We start from the raw sequence: 18,913 nt of genomic DNA, 5'->3' as shown, positions 1-18,913 counted from the left end.
CACGAGCACAATAGTGAGAAAATAGGATAAAAGAATGAGATGGGATTGCGTTAGGTAGGAGGGAGGAGGAGGAGGGGGCAGAAGAAGAGCTGGAGAGGCTGCTGAGGCTGCAGGTTAAGATAATGTGTAGATCTGAGGAGATTTGCAGGGGAACATTTTTATTCAGTTTCTGATTACTCCCACCTCTCCTCCCTCCTCTCCCTTTCCTGCGTTGTGTTTTCCGTTTGCTTGTTTTTGGCATTAGCGTTATGACTGTTGCTATCCACGTTGATGTACACATGCATGCTGATTAAAGCAGGAATATCTTATAAACACAAATACACTCACACACGCACATTAATACAAAAAACACACAGGCATACTTAAAGATGCATCGGAGAGGCGAGCAACGGCGCAGTCAGTGCCAGGAATGCTAAGAGCTTACAAGTTTGTAAACATGCCGACACAGATGGTGCACATACAAACATGCATTCACACAGATTGTTCGCAGACAGGGTTTCTGCTGTGCCCGCTCCTTATCAACGTGCAGCAGGTAGACGAAGTAATACTGGATTATTTGAGCAGTACAAAACTACTCGGTGGCTTCATTTCCCTGGTCAAACATGCTAAGGTGCACAAAAATGTATCAAAATGTCCAAACTATAATCAATAAACCCACGGCAGACAGTAGATGAGAAGAAAAAGGCCCACCTGTGCTGCTGCTGTGGCTGTAAGACCCTCCTTCCACATTGAGTGAGATGGACTGGTCTCCATCCTGCTTCCCTTGGCCCAGAATCATCCAGTTCTCCAGATCATCTAAATCAAATGAATTAGATGAATCCGACGATTCTGAATCAGACTGGGGTTCTGAGGACTCCGAGCTGCTGGAAAGCACAGCCACTGGAACTAAGGGACTCCTTTTTCTTTTCCGGGATTTCTGGATGACCAGAAAAGTATCATATTAGGCAAATAAAATACGGTTTACAGCAGGGTGATCTGTGCATTAGCGATTATTTGCCACTCTGCTAATTTACTACAACATCTCACTCATAGGAACATGTTAATGAGGGTGGATTATATTCAAAAACATATGCTTCAACTTAAAAAAAGGTTGGGGAATTTCCTCGTTTTTTAAATCAAAGTTACTCTATACAGCACCCACCACATTACTGGTTTATTGCACTAGCATAGTTTCATAAAAAAACTGAAAAATCCAAACTTGAATTTGATTAATTGGATTGAGTGGAGGGAAAAATCCTGACGGCATCAATATTTAACAGTCTTCTTCATCCACCACCATTGGCTAAAAGTGACTTTTTAGGGTCTAAGAAAAAACAAACTGCAGACAGAGCAACACAGTTCTGGTGACAGACTGCGTCCTCTGAATAATGTTTAGACAGCTGTATTACTGTAGTTTGAAGGTTAAACCCTCATCAGTCAAACCTTGGGCTGATTATGTGGAGGAAAGTGAGATTTACACAACCTGTGCTTAGCTCGGCAACATTAAGTCGGCTACTCTGGTGAGTTGTTGGGAGTGATGTGCTGACTGTGCAGAACCAGAGCAGCTATTGCAACATCTACCTGAATGTTAACCATATTTGAGATTTTGGAATTATACGTTTTGTCAAAATTGGTCAACTATCACTGTGGTGACTTACAGCCAGACTGGGCTCACAACAGGGGGCTTTTAATCCCCTTCAAAAGGTGCCGGTTTGTAAGGTCTTCAAGTCAGTGCTCTCAGAAAATATTTCTCACAACTTAGTCCTCCGACCACGATTTTTCACCATATAAAGCATGGGTTTATGATCTAAAACACGAGCTGCAGACTTTGCTGTTACTACTTTTGTCCTGGGTGTTCATTATGTTACTCATCGACCACTGAAGCAGAAAAGTTGTAAAAATGATCAAATATGCCCTTGTAATCCAACTGTATGAATGCATGCTGCAATGTATTTCATTATTTCCTTTACCTGTTGCGCAGGGGTGGAGGTCTGCAGCTGGCGTGAACCTTGACCCTTAAGAGCACAAACACTGAAAACATCATCATCATCTGCAGTGTCATTGTCAGAGACTGAGATGATGTCAGGGCTGGAGTCAATCACAATAACCTCCTCCAAGTGTGATAACGACAACTTCGGATCTTTTGGTTTAATTTTGCCTTTCTTCTTTTTTGCGACCTTCTTCGACTTTAAATGGTCATTAGTAGATGGTGTAGGTTTGCTCTGCTTTGTACATTTCAACACTGGGTCTCCATCTGTGGTCTTCTCAAGCACATTACTATGCTGGGTTCCTTGGCCGTCATACTCCTCCTCAGCTCCTGCCTCCAGCTCCTCCATCTCCCCAGCATTTGAGGAGTAGTGGAGCTGGCTGTAGAGGTGGAACTCCAGCTCACTGTTGGCATCTGACACGCCAGAGTCATCATCCTCCTGGTAGAGATCATCCTCCAACTCCTCGTGGTCCTGGTAGGCACTGTACATTACCCCAAAGGCCAATCGAAACATATGCACGCAGCTCAGCCCAAGGAGAACAGTCACACCTGTGGGATCAGAGGCAGAAGCTGAAGTGATAAAAGAAAAAACTAATCAGAGAAAATGAAGACATTAGTAAATCCATGACTGGGACCAAATTCCTATTGCGCCAAAGGAGTCATTCAGAGAAAATCCCACCTTTTTTACCGTCATACTTTTCTTTCAAACACATTCTTTTGAAAAATTAAATGTCAGACTACTCAATCACAAAATAAATTACTGATAAATTTAAACAGTTTTCTAGAAAATCTCCTTAAAATTTCTTCAGGTTTCTGTTGTTGAAACATATGAAAATTGATCTAAACTACTGCAGCTCTGGTGGTATGTTTATGGTTGCTGTCCCGCTGGATTGGGAACCTCCGCCTCGGTTTCAAGTCTTTTGCCGTTTTCTTCCAGGATTACCCTGGATTTAGCTCCATCCACCTTCCCATCAACTCAAACCTCTTTCAAAAACATTTCTGTCATAAACCAACAAATGCATAAATGTCACTGTTGGTAAATCTAACCCTGAACGTGCTTTAGGCCCAATCTAATAAAACCAGTTTATAGATCACACGGGTGAGACAACATTTAGAAGTTTATCTCCTTCTAAGGATCCATCATTACATCCATCCTCAGCAGAGAGGGACAGCAACGGACACGGGCCCAATCAATCACAGGACACTGACTCCTAGGTCTGACACCAGAAAGCCTTGTTACAAAAGCTGAGACAGCATGGATTAGCCGCACTAAGACTAACTTGTAGTCTTCCTCATCAGACCTGTTCTGCTAGGAAGCAGAAATGGGTCAAAGTCTATCGACAGAGAATGATTTCAACCACATTAAAAATCTGTACCCAGCTCAGAAACGGGTAAATATTCTCCTCAGTACGCTCTGTAAAAAACTTAGCTGTTAATTTTTTTAATCTCTGTAGCTCTCATACTGTACACACACACACACACAATAATACTATCACACATACACAGAGTGGACATGGAAAGAGCAGCGGCCCATTGCTTTCTCCAGTCCTGCGTGTCTGTGCCATGATGGCTGGAGATGATTGGCCCCCAGGCCGTGCACACTACATAAACGCCACGCTACATGGTCACAAGCCGGCCACCAGGGATTAGAGGGTCAGAAAGAAGAGTCTTACCGCCTGGCAAGGGGCGACAGTTATGTGTTCAAAGTTCAGCAGCAAACAGGGACTGGAAAGTTACAAACGAGCAACTGTGTTTTTAAATTCAATGTAGTGTACTTAAAGGTCCACAGCAGTGAGAGTGCATCAGAAGTGACTCATTCTGCCTTATTTAGGCAGAATGAGTCACTTCTGATTCACTGGTTTATATAACATAAAACAATTCTGCACTGGCCTTCCTCCACCTGGCCAGCTCTCAACAATAAGACAAAAAATATTTTCCCTCGCTTATAAAACAGGTAATTTCCTCCCTTTCTAAGTATTTTGGATGGTGAAGAAGAAATTCCAGTCAGCTGCCAAAAAATATAGCAGCACGTGTCAGGCAGCAATGTTTTCAACCTACAGTTGGCGGGCAACAAGCAGCATATGGAAACCAATCAACAGCAGGCGCTACCTGAGCTGATAGCCTCTGTAAGTTCACACTGACAGCGTCACACTGGAAGGAAATATGGATGCTACACATGACAACGTGTGTGTATCAGCTCTGAGGCTGTTTTGTAATCAGAGCCAAAATAATTGTTGCTAGCTCCATCAACGTTGTCTGTCATGCTTGTTTTGTTCTTTGTTTAAATTTGATCTTGCTCCTTCCCGCCTTCTCTTGTGCAAAACTGTGAATTCGTTACACTTCATGGATGAAAAAGTCAGATGGGAGTGTCACGTTACCGTTCAAACTGAGGCTGCTTTAAGAATCCGATATATCCGATATGTTCGCGTCTCCGTGTCACTATTTCTAATGGTAAAAATACTTTATTATACATGACATTTTTGCAGAATAAAATGATCACAAAAAGTTAACAAACCGACATTTATTTTAACCCGTAAAAATTAAACAAAGATTGCTTGTTTTATGTTAAACGGAAGTATCTAAAAACTGATTTTAAAATAAGGCAATTTAGTGGTTATTTTGGGTCAGTTCTTCTCGGAGGTCATAAATTAGCCCAGAATTTAAACTTAAAAACACATTGGCTGTCATTATTTCTAACCTACACCCATCAGCCTTTTATTTTTGGTTTTCTATCAGGTGTTTATTTGGACATGCAATTCTTGAAAACTTTACAAACATGCCTAGTTTGTGTTTTTATAACAAATATGCTATTTCACTTTTAATTCCAGGAGGAAAAAGCCAATAACTGCTTCCTGTAAAATGTGGATATTGACAGATAAGCAACTGCTGCTACTTTTGTTCCAATTGCTGGATTTGTGATTACACTGCTGGCTGCCTCATCCCCTCAAAAAGCTTCTTTTTTTTTTACTATTGTGGGGTGAGATTTAAAAAAAAAAAATCCATATTTACAGCTTTTCCCTTAAAAAGGCTCGAGTTTTAAATCAGGGCTGCTTAGAACTAGTTCTTAACTGGTTATGTAAAAGCACCGGTTTGCTTTTCCACCATCCGAGACCCAAGTCGGAGCCATGTCATTACAAATGACCCACAGCAATGGTAGTGCATGAAGACAATCTAATCACACAAATAATATTATCCATCCCAGCAAAAAAAATAATCATTTATTAACGCTGTCTTAATACCAGCGGTTCTTGTGAACGCTTCACAATCCTGATCAACTCATCTCTCATTCACACCAGCAGCTGGAAAACAAGAGTTACAAACTTTTGGAGCAAGATTTAATAAAATCATTTTTTTTTATTTTAAAAGATCAACGGTTTTATGGTTTCAGGGGAAAATGATCAGCTTTGAGCGCGCACTGACCTACTTTACCTCTATAACAAGTAATTTCAAAATAAATTGCAGGAAGACCAGCAGATTATGTTACTCTGATGCAAATTTTATCATCTTTACAGCACTGGGTTTTTTACTGTTTCTGTTTTAAATTTGACAGCTCAAAAACAAAACAACACTCTGGAATCTTAAACATGGCGCTCACATAGTTTTATTTGGCTGCTGTTCCCTATGAGCCCAACTCTAGCTGGTCCAGCAGCAAACTGGTGCTGGGTTAGCGCCGTTTTTTTGGGGGCTAGGCCCAGAGTTTGTCTCTGTGGAAAAACAAAGAAGCCCAGTAAGCTCTAGCACCAGTTAAGCACTGGAACCAGTTTGGTGGAAAAAGCCCCAATGATGACATAAAGGAAACACACCCAGAATTGTATTTGTTATCTATAAGGGCTGCGGGATATTAGGAGAACATGCGATAATTATGGTGAAAAATAAGTAAACTGAATAAATGTATTTCTGCATTCGGTTTATAGCAAACATGGACCCAAATAATGACTATTCTTAACAGCAATCAGACAAAAATGAATAAATCCATTAAATCTATTTAAACAACAAGTTTGTTTTTGTTTTTGTTTTTTTTTCAAGTTGCTGCTGGTCAATGTCTGCAGTTTAGACACCGAAACAAATTAGTTGTAGTTTTTGTTAATAAGTCGACCACCTCACCACATCTTTAGTTTCTAAAACTTTTTATTCTGCATTAAATAGATACTCTCACTAAATATATTACAGGCATAGAGAGTCTGAATATGTGGTACTACTTAAATAATTAGCCAACATTTATTGCAGTCCAAGAAGTGCCTTGGGATATGCATATCGTGTACAGTGATATCGCCATTACGATAAATTTGTGATATATTGTACAGCCCCATTATCTATTACTATACTTCCTGTCAGCGATATAACCAGGGCACAACCTCAAACCTATTATCTGACAAAACTGTGTTTGATTAACCTGAATAGCTGTATATCAACAGTATATCTTGGTTTCTAAAACAGTAGGATTGCATTTTCTATGCCACAATGTTTTCTGTTGCTGTTATCATTTAATAACGTATCATTTACACAGTAGTCTTTAAGCTATTGAAATCCAGAAACTAATGTACATTTATTCAGTAGAAGTAGAACATTCTTTAAAGATCATTTGCTGAAGCTTTCACTGCACTGGATAATAATTTAAAAATTAGGCCAATATTTGAGAGGACTTGTGTTTAAGGTCACACATTTTCACAGAATTTTAAGTTTTGTGATTGTGAGGCTTCTTAAAAAACGTTTAACTCAATAAATGATTTCGGTATCATTTAAAAGGTGTGCTAATGAAACTTTAATGAAACAATTTTTTGTGACAAACAACTCTTGAACTTCAGAAAAGATGATGATGTAGGTAATTATCTTTCTAGAATGTGCAGCGTTAACGAAGTTATAACTTTCTCGGACTATAAACAACACAAAGAGACAGAATGAGCACACGGGCCACCATACCACGAATAAAATGAATTATATGACTGTCTAGTAGCGCTGAATGGGGTTAGCTTGTTCCTAGCTTCCACTGGCTAACAACATGCTAGGAGACTAAGGTGCTGTCACAGCGGTTCCTACTAAGTTATTACACGGTGTACAAAGAACAGCCACCCTATAAAATAAAGAGAAACATTACCATGTATCTCTGAGTATTTTCTGTTTTCTATTTGTTTCTGACAGCCTGTGAAGTTAGCACGTGCCCCTGCGCTGTGTGCACGTGCACACAAGTAGCCGGTCGGAAGTAAACAAAGGAGCACCTCAAGTCAAACACTCAACAAAAGCAAGAAAACACAGAGCTACAGCATCACCCCTTACAACACACACACGGTATGTTTTATATTTAGTGTTCTGGAGCACCAGCTCACCTTTAAAGACAGACTGGAGGCTTTACTGCAACTCATCTCCTTCCAGCCAGGAGGAGACGGGCACACAACTTCCGCCTTTGCCCGACAGAAAAGAAGTCGACTGAAACTCCGTCCGATCAAGAAACTGCCCTTAGGTTCCTAGCAGGCACTGACTTTTTTTAATTGACAAGTTTAGTTAAGCTTTTAAACTCTTCTGCCGTAAAAATAAAGTATATCATTTGACAAGACGATGCTATTACTTCTACCCTAAATAGTACTGTTTTTTTAAACCATTTATGCAGGCCTGTGTAAGTCTGTTCCAATAACTTTCAGGCCTAACAGTTACATAAAACCTTAAGATCAACATTTCCTGATTCCAAACTCTCAAAATGCGTACTTGTTGATTCTGCCATGATGTGGATAAATTCAGCTGAATGTAATTTACATTAAAGCTCTCTATCTGGGTTTTTGTAGCTTTCTTCAGATTAATGTGAGAGACTGGTAGATGGGTACAAGAAGCTCCTCAGTGAAATAGTTTCCTCAAAATGGGTTAAATCAAGCTAATACATGATAGGGTGTCCTAGCTTTTTCCTGTGTGAGAACACACATTTGTACAAAAAATAATTTTTGTAGTTTAACTGTAATTCATTCCTATTCAGAGACAGTTAAAAAGAAAGGTTTGACATTTGACATTGATATGTGAAAACAATTTTAAAGAACTGAATATTTAATGGGTGTCCTCATTTTTTCAGAGGACTGTATTTAAGGTCAATTGTGACATCGGGTCATTTGGGAAAAATTGCATGGCATGATTAAGGTGGCGTCACGCAGGGGGATGCAATCAGCATTGAAAATAAAGTTGATTCTTGAAATCCAGAGGTAAGACAAAGGTTTACAAAATTTGTATGGATATTGTACTGTGGACATTGTTGATGTAAAACATGCAGTTGACCAGCTTTTTGCACATTTCTGCTGCTATTTTAACAGATTATCATTGGTGACTTCTATTTTAAATCTTTGGAGAAACAAGTCTGTAAGGTTGGATGACCACCTTGCCATCACCCTAATCTTCCGATCCCTCTACAGATTATCTATCTGTTTCAACTTTGGACTCTTGATTGGCCACTCCAAAATGTTATTATAACTTCCAGTAACAAGAAACATGTTAAGATTTTTTTTTTTTTTAAACTTGAACTGTAAACTAGGAGTAAATTTGGATTTAACTACATATGACCTGTTAGTCCATCAAAGCAAACCATTTTATTTAGGAATTATACTTAGATTTCTTTCCTTTTTCTAGTTAGTAGTTTCTTGTTTCAGATTACCTACTGCATTAAGATTATTTGGAGCAGCCTGTTTCAGGTAATTTGGGTCAATATTTAAAGGATATAAAATCAAATGTATCTCTGATGTTTGTAAGAGATTTCTTTTACAGACAGTTCTAAAGTAAATATAGCAACAACTTGCTTTTTAACCTATTTAGTTTATGACAAATTAATGATACACATTACATTTTAAATTAAGTGCTGTTTTGAAGCATAGCAAAAGCATTCTGTAGTAGTTGTGCAAAACTGAAATTGATACATGCAGGTGTAGCATCCACTTGTACAGACTTCCTAACGGTTTTATTTTTTTATTCTTCTCTTGTTTCATTTTAATGTTTCTAACTAGACTGGCATACTGGGTAGAGATATTCAGATAGAAGAGCAAAGTGCAAGGACTGTGAAAATAGGTTGGAAAGAAGAGGAGTCATGAATGAAAAATCTTAAAGTTTAAATGTCTCTGACAAGAACACAAACAGATGGGCATCAATGAAACTTTTGATCAGGGTCATTTTGAGAAAAAGCGCAACACCCCTTGTTTGAAAATGAATTGCTTCACCCAATGGCTAACCATGGTGACAGAAACGTTTTCGTGTTATTGTTCATATTCTCAGAAATCTGGCTAGAAAATCAAAACTTTTGCCAGGCTATACAATGTAAACCGTATAATGTAAACATATGGCAACAACTGTATATCCCATCTACTAACAGGTGCCATAATGAATACCTAATCAGTATAAGTCACATCACCTGTAAGTGGTCATAATTTTCTGCCTGATCATTGTAATTCTTGATATCATCTAAGAAAAATAAAAGTGAACAGCTGTTTTGGCCTCTTTGCCGGCACGAACGTTTAAACAATGGTGCCTTTTTTGCTCTATTTTTTGCAAACATAAATGTAACCTTAATTGTAACCAGAAACGTCATTATTACACACAGCTAAAATGCCTTTTCCCAATAAAAGGCACGTTTCACTTTCAAAGTGTAATACTTTTTTTTCTTCAGACAGAAGGTTCCCAAGCTGTTTCTCATCCTTTTTTCGTTAAGGCCCAAATATTGGACGACAAAATGCGCATGAACCTCCAGGCTCATTATGTGTTGATTGGAATGTAAATCTATATGCAAATGGAAATGCCTATCGCCATCAGTCATACTTACGACACGCAGACTACAGCAGAATTATGCAACCCAGGTTCTCATGCAGACTGCGTAATACATCCATCTTTTTGCTCACTTCTGCATCATCAGAACAAAGGTGAGCTCGGTGTTTCCAGCTCTTGCTGCTGCCGTTGTAATAACAGGGAGGAAATGGCGTTAAGATAAGTAATCAGAGGCTGAATGCCATCTGAATCTAGAGGTTTTTCCATGCATGTCATCACAGGAAAGGCCATCGCAAAGTTGGATTGTAGCCTTGCAAAGGTTAGCTTGTGCCTTGTGTGACAACACTATCACCTCTTTCAGCTTATGTATACATCAGACACACACACATAAACTAGTTGTCCTGCATCTGTTTTGTTTTGGGGGCCTTCATGGTATGTCTCCAAACTGATGCAGGTTCGGGATGCCTCACTGCCTCGGTGAAATTGTGATGTGCCTGCCTGATTTGGGGTTCATGCATTTGTTGCTATTTACTATTATTATTAACCAAAAAGAAAATGGGGAAGTATGGCTGGATGTAGGCATCTGGTTCAGTGGTTCATCTCCACACAAGTGGTGCCCCGGACAAGCGGTGTGTTGAAGATCAATGGAGTGTCCAAGACAGGGATTTAAAGTCCCCCGATTTCCAATCACACATTCCAGAGGGGACGGTTCTCCCTGATGAACGTTCCTTATTGAGCGGAGGGAGTTAAAAGAAGCATGTCATTGCTCTCATTTGATGGTGTTTGTATGTGTTGTCGTGGCTCCATCTTCCATTTGGCGCCAGACACTGCTGCAACACTCTCCTGGAAACGTTTTATCTAAACTGGATTTTTCCGTCAGTCACTGTTATGCACCGGTAATATCATGCAGCTGAAGATCATTTGTGTGCAAAGTGCTTGTCTGGGGTTTTGCAAAAAAATCACAAAAATCTTCTATATGCTAGTGAGTGGAGTCACTGTGATGAAACACCTGAGATTTTACAGAAAATACTTGCAATTTAGTGCAACTCTTTAGCTGTGTGTACAATTTTAATTGCACAGTTTTTCACTGCATTTTTAGATATTACAAAAGCTAAAACAGTTAACACACATTTCAATCAACTGGTACACAAATAATTAGACAAACACTTGTTTATTATACTAAAATAATCTAAGATGTTTTTTTCTGCTAGATAGTGAACTGTACAACATGTAGTACCTTGCAAAAGTATATATGCCTCTTGAACATTTCCACGTATTGTCATGCAATGAGTAAACTGAAACTAAACTTCAGTGTATTTTGTTGGAATTTCATGTGATGGACCAACACAGAGTAGTGCATTATTGTGAAGCAGAAGGTAAATGATGCGTGATTTAGATTTTATTTAATCAAATCTAAAAAGTGCGGATGGGATTTATATTCAGCTCCCCACTGTCTGCGTCCCTAAATAAAATCCATTGCAACAAACTGCATTTGTAAACAAACAACATCATCAAGACCAAGGAACACAAAAGACAGACTAAGGAAAACATTGTGTGAAAATAATGATGGATTCGGAAATAAAAAATAATTTTCCAAGCAATGAATTTCACATTGATCATTGTTCAGTCAGGCAACCAAGAATGGAAACAGTGTGGCACAGCTGGAAACCTACCAAAACATGACTGTCTTCCAAAACTTACACAGCAGGCAACGAGAGCATTATCCAGAGAACCAGCCAAGAGGCTGCAAACTTTGGAGGAGCTGCAGAGATCCACAGCTCAGCTGGGAGAATCTATTGACAGGATAATTAGTAGTCACACACTCCACAAATATGACCTTTATGGAGGAGTTGCAAGATGAAAACCGTTGCTGCAACAAAGCCATACGTAGTCCTGTTTGCAGTTTGCCACAAGCTATGTAGAGGATGCAACATGTGGAAGAAAGTGCTTTGGTCTACATGCAAAAATGCTATATGAAGTGGAAAACTACAATTGCACATCACCCTGAACAAACCACCCCCACTGTAAAGCACTTTGCTGGCAGTATCATGCTGCATTGATGCTTTTATTTAACAGGGACAGGAAAGAAGGTCAGAGTTAATGTGAGGATGGATGAAGGCAAATACAAGGCGGTCCTGAAAGGACAACGACCATAAACTAACAGCCAGAGCTACTATGGGATGGCTTGGATCAAAGCAAATAGATGTGTTACAATGGCCAAGTCAAAGTCCAGACCTAAATCCATCGAGAATCTTTGGCAAGACTTGACAAGTGATCTTCAGATACATTCTCCATCTAACCTGACCGAGCTAGAGCTATTTATTAAGAAGATGAATGGATGAGAATTTCAGTTTATAGACATGTAAAGTTGGGAGAAACATGCTCCAAAGGACCTGTAGCTGTAAATGCTGCGAGAGGTTGTTCTACTTTGTGTTTACTCAGAGGGGTAATGACATATGCTTGTTACACTTTTCAGATTTGTATCTTCAACTGCTACTATGACACTACTTCTGTTACTTTCTTTTCTTCTACCACACTGTATCCCAATAAGAAGCGTTGAGGTTTGTGGTTGTAATATGACAAAATTTAAAATCATTCCAGGGAAAAGAATACCTGGCACTGCAGATGATCCATAAAACCTTTGACAACATGTTTTTATTTGCATTAATCTTATAAATTACAATGTATTAACACATTTTATTTCTCAAATGAAGGTTATTTTGAGGCCAAGAAATAAAAACAAAATGTGTTCAAATCTGTTAACATGTACAGATTGCTTCAGCTACGATCCACTCCTTTATGTTCTGTAACAAGAAACCTTTTTCCACTCTGACCTGCACTTGAATCTGGTACGCTCATATGAATTACATTCTTTATTACAAGGAGAGTTATAGACGTAATAAACTTTCTTCTTCCTGTATTCATGTAAACAGTCTGCATCAAACCATGGAGGCAGAAGGAAATCAATCTGAAAAAGATTTGTCCTGGTTCAGTACTTCTGAACAAAAATGGCTGCCGAGCATCGTCCAAATTTAGCCCTCTAAGCTTGAGTCATTCACGTTTTTCAGCATTTTAGTTCAAATTTCTGTTTTATTTTATTGTAGCACACATGCATTGTCAAATTACCCTCAGTTAAAGTTTGATCTTGTTTAGTCACATGAATATATAGACCGTGAGTATGTTTTCATTAATTCTAATGGAAACCAAAGCCTCAAATAGCTTTACAGGATGAGAAACTGGAGGCGAATTAGAGAAGTTCAGTAGATTCTGGAGTTAATGTGGCATGTAGAGCATGTATTAATCAGGTGCAGGTTCATAAGCAGGAGGAGACAAACAATGAAGCGCAACCATTGAGGAATGAGAATTTGTCAAGAAACTGAATTGCCTGTAATTTTATACCTTTTTAACACTTTATTGTTGTTTCTCACCCGTTTACTTAATTTTCTTCAGATCCTATTTCAGACATGTATCGCATGCATCTTCTGATAACCAACTGGGAAAAAATATTAATTAGAATTATTAGCAAAATTACACAACTCTATGAGGCATATTGATATAACTATGATCATCTCACATAGACTGGAAATTGTTAACAGCTCAACAAACTGTCTAGAAAAAAGTATTTAATCTCCTTTTTCCTGTTGAAGTTCTGCTCGTTGGTGTGTAACAAGGTTCTCTTTGGCTTGATACACCCACAGAGCACAGCAGTTGGGTGAGAAGCTCCGAGGTCTACAGCATCTCAAGGAAACCAAAGAAATTTGTCAAAATATTGCCAAAGCTTACCGCATTTTGAGCAATCTGTGAGTGAGGTGGGGAGGAATCACTGTTTTGCCATTTCTGTCAACTGCCTTTTACATCAGGCCTTTGGGCTTTGAAGTGATCATTCAATGAGCTTTAGAAGCCACAAGCCCTAATTAAGAACCAGTTAAACCAGGGCCAGTTTGAAATTCCCACAGTATGATTACCTTCAGTAGAAATGTATATTACACGGCATTTACTCAGAAATGTAAAAATAAAATGTACAACACAATCTAATTTCTTTTGTTTTAAACCCAAAAGCAGCATTTATACAAGCTGCTTAAATAATGTTGATTAATACAGCCATAATAATGTTAACGATACCATTTATATTTTGTTTATAACTATAATGCACTTAAAAATATACAATAAATATCCACTAGTTTAAACAGTAGTTTTCAGGTTCTTGTGTTGAATATAATACCTTTTTACTTCCTGTGCTCTTTGTAACACAAGAAGTGTAATGTGCTGATGTTACCTGGTTAATTAGTCAGGCTACCTGCTTCAGTAGCTAGCCTGCAGGCTGCTGCTTAACAGTTCCTTTAAACCATGGAAATGGTATGATGTAAAACTGTAGCACTTACCATAACGTTTTGAAACATGGCGTACCTCCGTTCTGGTAACCACCGAATGCTAAGAACAAGCACTGCCTATATAAACCTCTAGTTTGTTTGCCGCACTTGAAAAGTGGTTAAGATCACTCTTTTTGGCCAGCAAATTACTGGCAGTTTCATCATGTTTTTCATGTCCAATACATTTCTAGGTGTAGCCCAGTGACTGAACACTTATGTTGAAGCTCTGTGATCAACAGTCTTTCTAAGTTTTCGGCAAGATAAAAACAAGAGAACAAGCCTGAGAACATATTTTTTAGACCAAGCAACTTATGTCTATGGGGATTACATTTGTGAACAAGACATTCTATACAAACAGAAGCACAAAAGGTCCTGCATACACATTTCATCTCCACACGATGTTACAGCACCTTCTCTTTTTTCAGCTGTGGGTGGTAAACCACATCGACATCAGCCTTGCCCGCTCTTGTCCAGTCGTCACGGTGAACTGTTTACCTTAACATACAAATGGCCCAGGGTCATGTTGTGTCACATAATGTTTCATGGGCAAATAATGTGTCCCATTTCTCAATCCACCCTGCAGTCCTAAAGCCCCTCACAGCCTCTATAGCTGCAACAACACCCAGGCAGCAGGGCAGCAGCAGAAAGAAATAAAAGGACAACCTTGTGTCGCCAGTGTGAAGTGCCACTCTGAATCAAATCCTGCGGATATAGAAGTAAGCCCAACTAGCTTTGCAGCTCTGAGTGTTTGCAGGAAGCCAAAAGCAGTGGCACAACCAGAGACGGGTTTTTATCTAAGTGGTAGTCAGAGTTTCTCTATCTAAGCATGAAGAAATCTGATGTGGAATAGGATGAGAGGTGTGCCAAACCCGGTGCAGTATTGTTAAACAATGACATGCTTCATGTTACTTATATTAAAACCTTGAGCTAAATCTCAGGGGGAACAAGGCAGAATTATAGTTTTTATTCTCCAAATTTTAGGTTTATAGGATGACTTTATTTTAAATGATCTATAGCACAATAAGTGAGAAAGGATAAAAAAAATAACAAAAATCAACGGAAAAGCAAATGTTCACAATCCAGCTTTAATCAAGCTCTAAACCATTTATAGATAATCACTATGCAGTTATAGGGCAGTTAGAAGGAACTTTTCATACAAATATGTAGAATCACTATTTGAAGAGAAACTCATAATTTTAAACTTTAATGAGTGCACTTTGGCTGATTATTATTTGTCAATACACTAAAGTGTCAATTGATTACAGTTTTATTAACAACTTATTAGTAATTTATAAGGGAAATTGTCTAATAAAGTGGTATCAAAGTATTTATTTAGGAGAAATGCAGGATCATACATTTTTATAAGAACTATTTCCAAAAAGGTTTTTGACACGGGCTTGTTTTTACGAAGGAATTGCTGAAAATTAACCACTTGGGTCATTGAATTCTATATAAAAGCATAAGAAAATGGCCAATTTGTAATGTGCCTTGAGATAACAATTTTGTACAATAGTGCTAGATTAATAAACTAAACTCAGCTAAATTGAATTTGTCTAAAAACAACATCAAATGGCTTCTATATTTTTTGTTCAAGCTTTGGAGAAATGCTTCTGTAGTGATGAGTACATGGGTCAACCTTTATCGCCCACAGGGTTTGCTGAAAATTGTGCAGAATGAACACAGGGGATAATAATTTACTGTAAAGTTAAATAAAATGTTCTAATGGATGTGTTTTTTTTTATTGTTTTAGGTAAATTTGTGTCAGCAGAGGGGACGGTAAGTCCCTTCTTCATCAGGCTTTGATTTTGATGTTTTTTCTCCCCATTTTCTGACGCTTTCTGCCACTTCCTGCAGGGTTAAAACACTTTGCGGATCTACACTTTACTGTAGATGATTTCAACAAAGGGTGTACTGTTATAGATGAAGCTCAATGCATTCACTTGATTTAAGTCACTCCACTGTATACTAGAAGCCAATATAATAATTTGAAACAATAAAAAGTGATCATTCTGCAAACTGATTAGACAAGTTCATCTGATATACTCAGCCCTTAGTTAAAGCAGCCCAATTATGGGCGGTTTGTTATCCTCCAAAAGAATAAAATAGATTCTTTAAAGACAAACTAAAATCCCAGAATCATTAAAACCCCTCCGGGCCTGTACTTTCCTTGGGGTTTACAGTGAACAGAGACGGTCTGCTGAAAGCCAGAAGTCCCAGAGAGACGGGCAGCCTTTCTTCCTGTGTTTACGTGTTTATTTATTGTTCTAATCGTCCCCTTCACTTCTTGTGTCTCGCCAGCTAATGCGATTCTTTCCGGTCCCGCTCGGTCACAGCTCGGGTCACCGATCCAACGCTCCCTCCTCATATTAATTAGCCTAATTAGCGCGGGGAGCTGGAAAACAAACAAGTGGTGATTAATATCTGAACTATGGCGAATCCTTTCGAGGGATCCTGCGGGCGGGCCGAATGTGGAGAGGAGCACGAGGAGAAATAAAAGGGAAACTTATTCAATAAAGGAAAAATAAAAACATGTCAGGTTAAAATGAAGGACACTGAAAAAGGGCCTGTTCGGTTACTGGGAAAGCCATGGCTCAGCTAACCTACGTTAATAAAAAATAAATAAATAAATAAATGGTTTGGATAGGTAAAGGATTGTTCTAAAATAAACTACTTTAGTAGTGCTTTAGTTACTATTACTACAACTACTACTTTAATACTATTAATAATAACAAAAATAATATTAATATTAAATAATAATAATAATAAAAGTAGCAGTGGTGGTGGTAATGATGGGGTAAAGTAGTAATAGTAGTAAATATTAATAGTAACAATACAATGATAGTAATAATAATAATAATAATAATAAGATAATAATAATAATTTAAACAATAATTTATTATGTACATCTTGTCATTAATGAAGCTCCTCCTATTACAAGTTGTGAACAGTGATTTTACCCAAAAAAGGCCATCGTCTCTTTACGATGGCAAAACAAAATTTATCAGTATGACAGAAAAAATCTAAAATATATACAGCATTTTCCAGCATTTTCATTTTTTTATCTCATTAAAAGCCCAACCCCCTGCTCCCCTACACGCACCAAACAACAAAATAAATAAAACGATGATAACAGAGACTTTTCCCAGCATTACATCACACCTAGTTGAAGTGTTGGAACTGATCCGAAGCCATCTGCATGGAAGTTTAATTTTGGGGTCCAAAACGGAGAGAGCGAGAAGGTGGGTGTAAATCTACGGAGGAGTGGAGATGTTTTTACCTGGAGGCCACAAGCCAGAGTCCTGTCTTATACTTTGGGCCTGGTTTTCATTAACCGGCTAAACTGCAATGTCAGGCTCTTAGTGGATGTAAACGAATATTTATGGAAAGGCCAACATTCATTTCGCCTGCCTGCCCCATGCTAAAAGAAATGGTCTGTTCTGCGTCTCTTCCATGGCGCAGCTTTTTTCGGAAACCTCGCGTGTTTATGTTCAGATGTTGGCGCGAGCCGGAGGTCAGGGTCGGAGTGTAGCAGCGCGAGGCGACAAGCGGAGCAAAATGGGTCGCTGTCTCGCGCTTTGTTCCGCACTCAATTGTCTCGCGGCTAAGCGTGAACCCTGAGACCCAGAGCTGTCTGGAGGACAGGGACGGAGAAGTCACCCAGCGACTCATAACAGGAAGAAAGGAGAAAACGGATGTGCAAATAAAAAAAAAAAAAAAAAAAAAATCTCTTTCACGTCATAAATCCTGGTTCTGCTTTTAGTTAAGCACACCTGCATACATTTAACTATTTAATTTATGTTTTATTTACTATAATTCTTTGTTTTTACAATCCTCTTCCAAAATGAGACACACGACCCTGTTAGGCTCAAACCTGTAAACTTACTTTCGTCTTTTTCATGTTAATTTTCTCCGTTTCTTTCCTTTTGCCTTTAATCTTTATACATTAGATTCTAAACAACAGAAAAACAAGAGATATTTGGTTATCTGGCAAACACATTCCCTACTTCCGGCTCAGGCTCCAGGCCATTTGTTTGACATTCATTGCAAACAATTAATAATTTCCCCCCTAAAGACAGACTAATATTGCTTCAGCTTTTGTTTTCAAATCGTGTGCAAATAATAAAGGCGTGGGTTTTTATCATTTGGGGAAATGTGCAATTTATTCAGTGGTCTTAGAGGAGGAATATTGAGCTTTTATTTTATGTTCAGCTTATTTTTCTATGATTTTAGATCTGGCGGTGCTCACACAAAAGCAACACCACGCAAAGTGTGAAAATGTAAAGCAAATTGTAATAAAAGGATCGCCGAAAACATGCGCACGCGTTTAGCAAATCTTCTATCAAAAAGTAAAGTTCCTCACTGGTAAGCAAACAAAGCTCTGGGTATCAGCATTAGTGAACATTTTCAGTTGGAAAATTAATATTTAAATAGCGGTTTGGTGACAAAAACTCTGCACATGCACCAAGAGGGGACTGCATTCCTCTCTCTACAGAGAGGTCGGTGGAGCTCAGTGTGTTGCACCTGCTCCGTGCGCTTCGAGTCCGTGCGTCATGCGTAAAGAGCGCGGAGCGTAACAGGTGTGCGCAGGCACAAGGGGCAGGAAGGCTGGAGAAATGAGTGTGAGGGCTCTGTTGGAGGATGTTGAGTGCGCACTAATCATATATTCACTCCAGGACTAACTTTCTTTAAATTATAAGTGGTGGAAAAAAGATCGAGTATTGCACTGGTTTTACGCATGTTCCGCACCAGCCTCCCTTGCTGCCAACGGGGTGTGCACCAGAGGAAATGAATCTAACATAAAAAAGAGGGAAAGACACAGAGAGAAGGAGAACAGGGCGGGGGCGGGAAAGTT

General features: G+C 38.7%; 1 protein-coding gene across 1 annotated transcript in view; it reads right to left on the bottom strand.

Moving 5' to 3' along the window:
• Positions 1-7,147, bottom strand: part of zcchc7 (zinc finger, CCHC domain containing 7) — a 67,099-nt gene extending 59,952 nt beyond the window's left edge. Inside the window, exons 1-3 of the mRNA XM_047366950.1 lie at positions 7,062-7,147; positions 1,950-2,515; positions 691-916 (exon numbers count right to left, since the gene is read on the bottom strand). Of these exons, the coding sequence (XP_047222906.1) occupies positions 691-916; positions 1,950-2,480 (757 nt within the window). The 5' untranslated portion in view covers positions 2,481-2,515; positions 7,062-7,147. The remainder of the gene's footprint in view (positions 1-690; positions 917-1,949; positions 2,516-7,061) is intronic.
• Between the last annotated feature and the right edge of the window lie 11,766 nt (positions 7,148-18,913).

Source organism: Girardinichthys multiradiatus, chromosome 5 (genome assembly GCF_021462225.1).
Source record: "Girardinichthys multiradiatus isolate DD_20200921_A chromosome 5, DD_fGirMul_XY1, whole genome shotgun sequence".
NCBI lineage: Eukaryota > Metazoa > Chordata > Actinopteri > Cyprinodontiformes > Goodeidae > Girardinichthys > Girardinichthys multiradiatus.
This window is presented reverse-complemented; position numbering and strand designations above follow the sequence as displayed.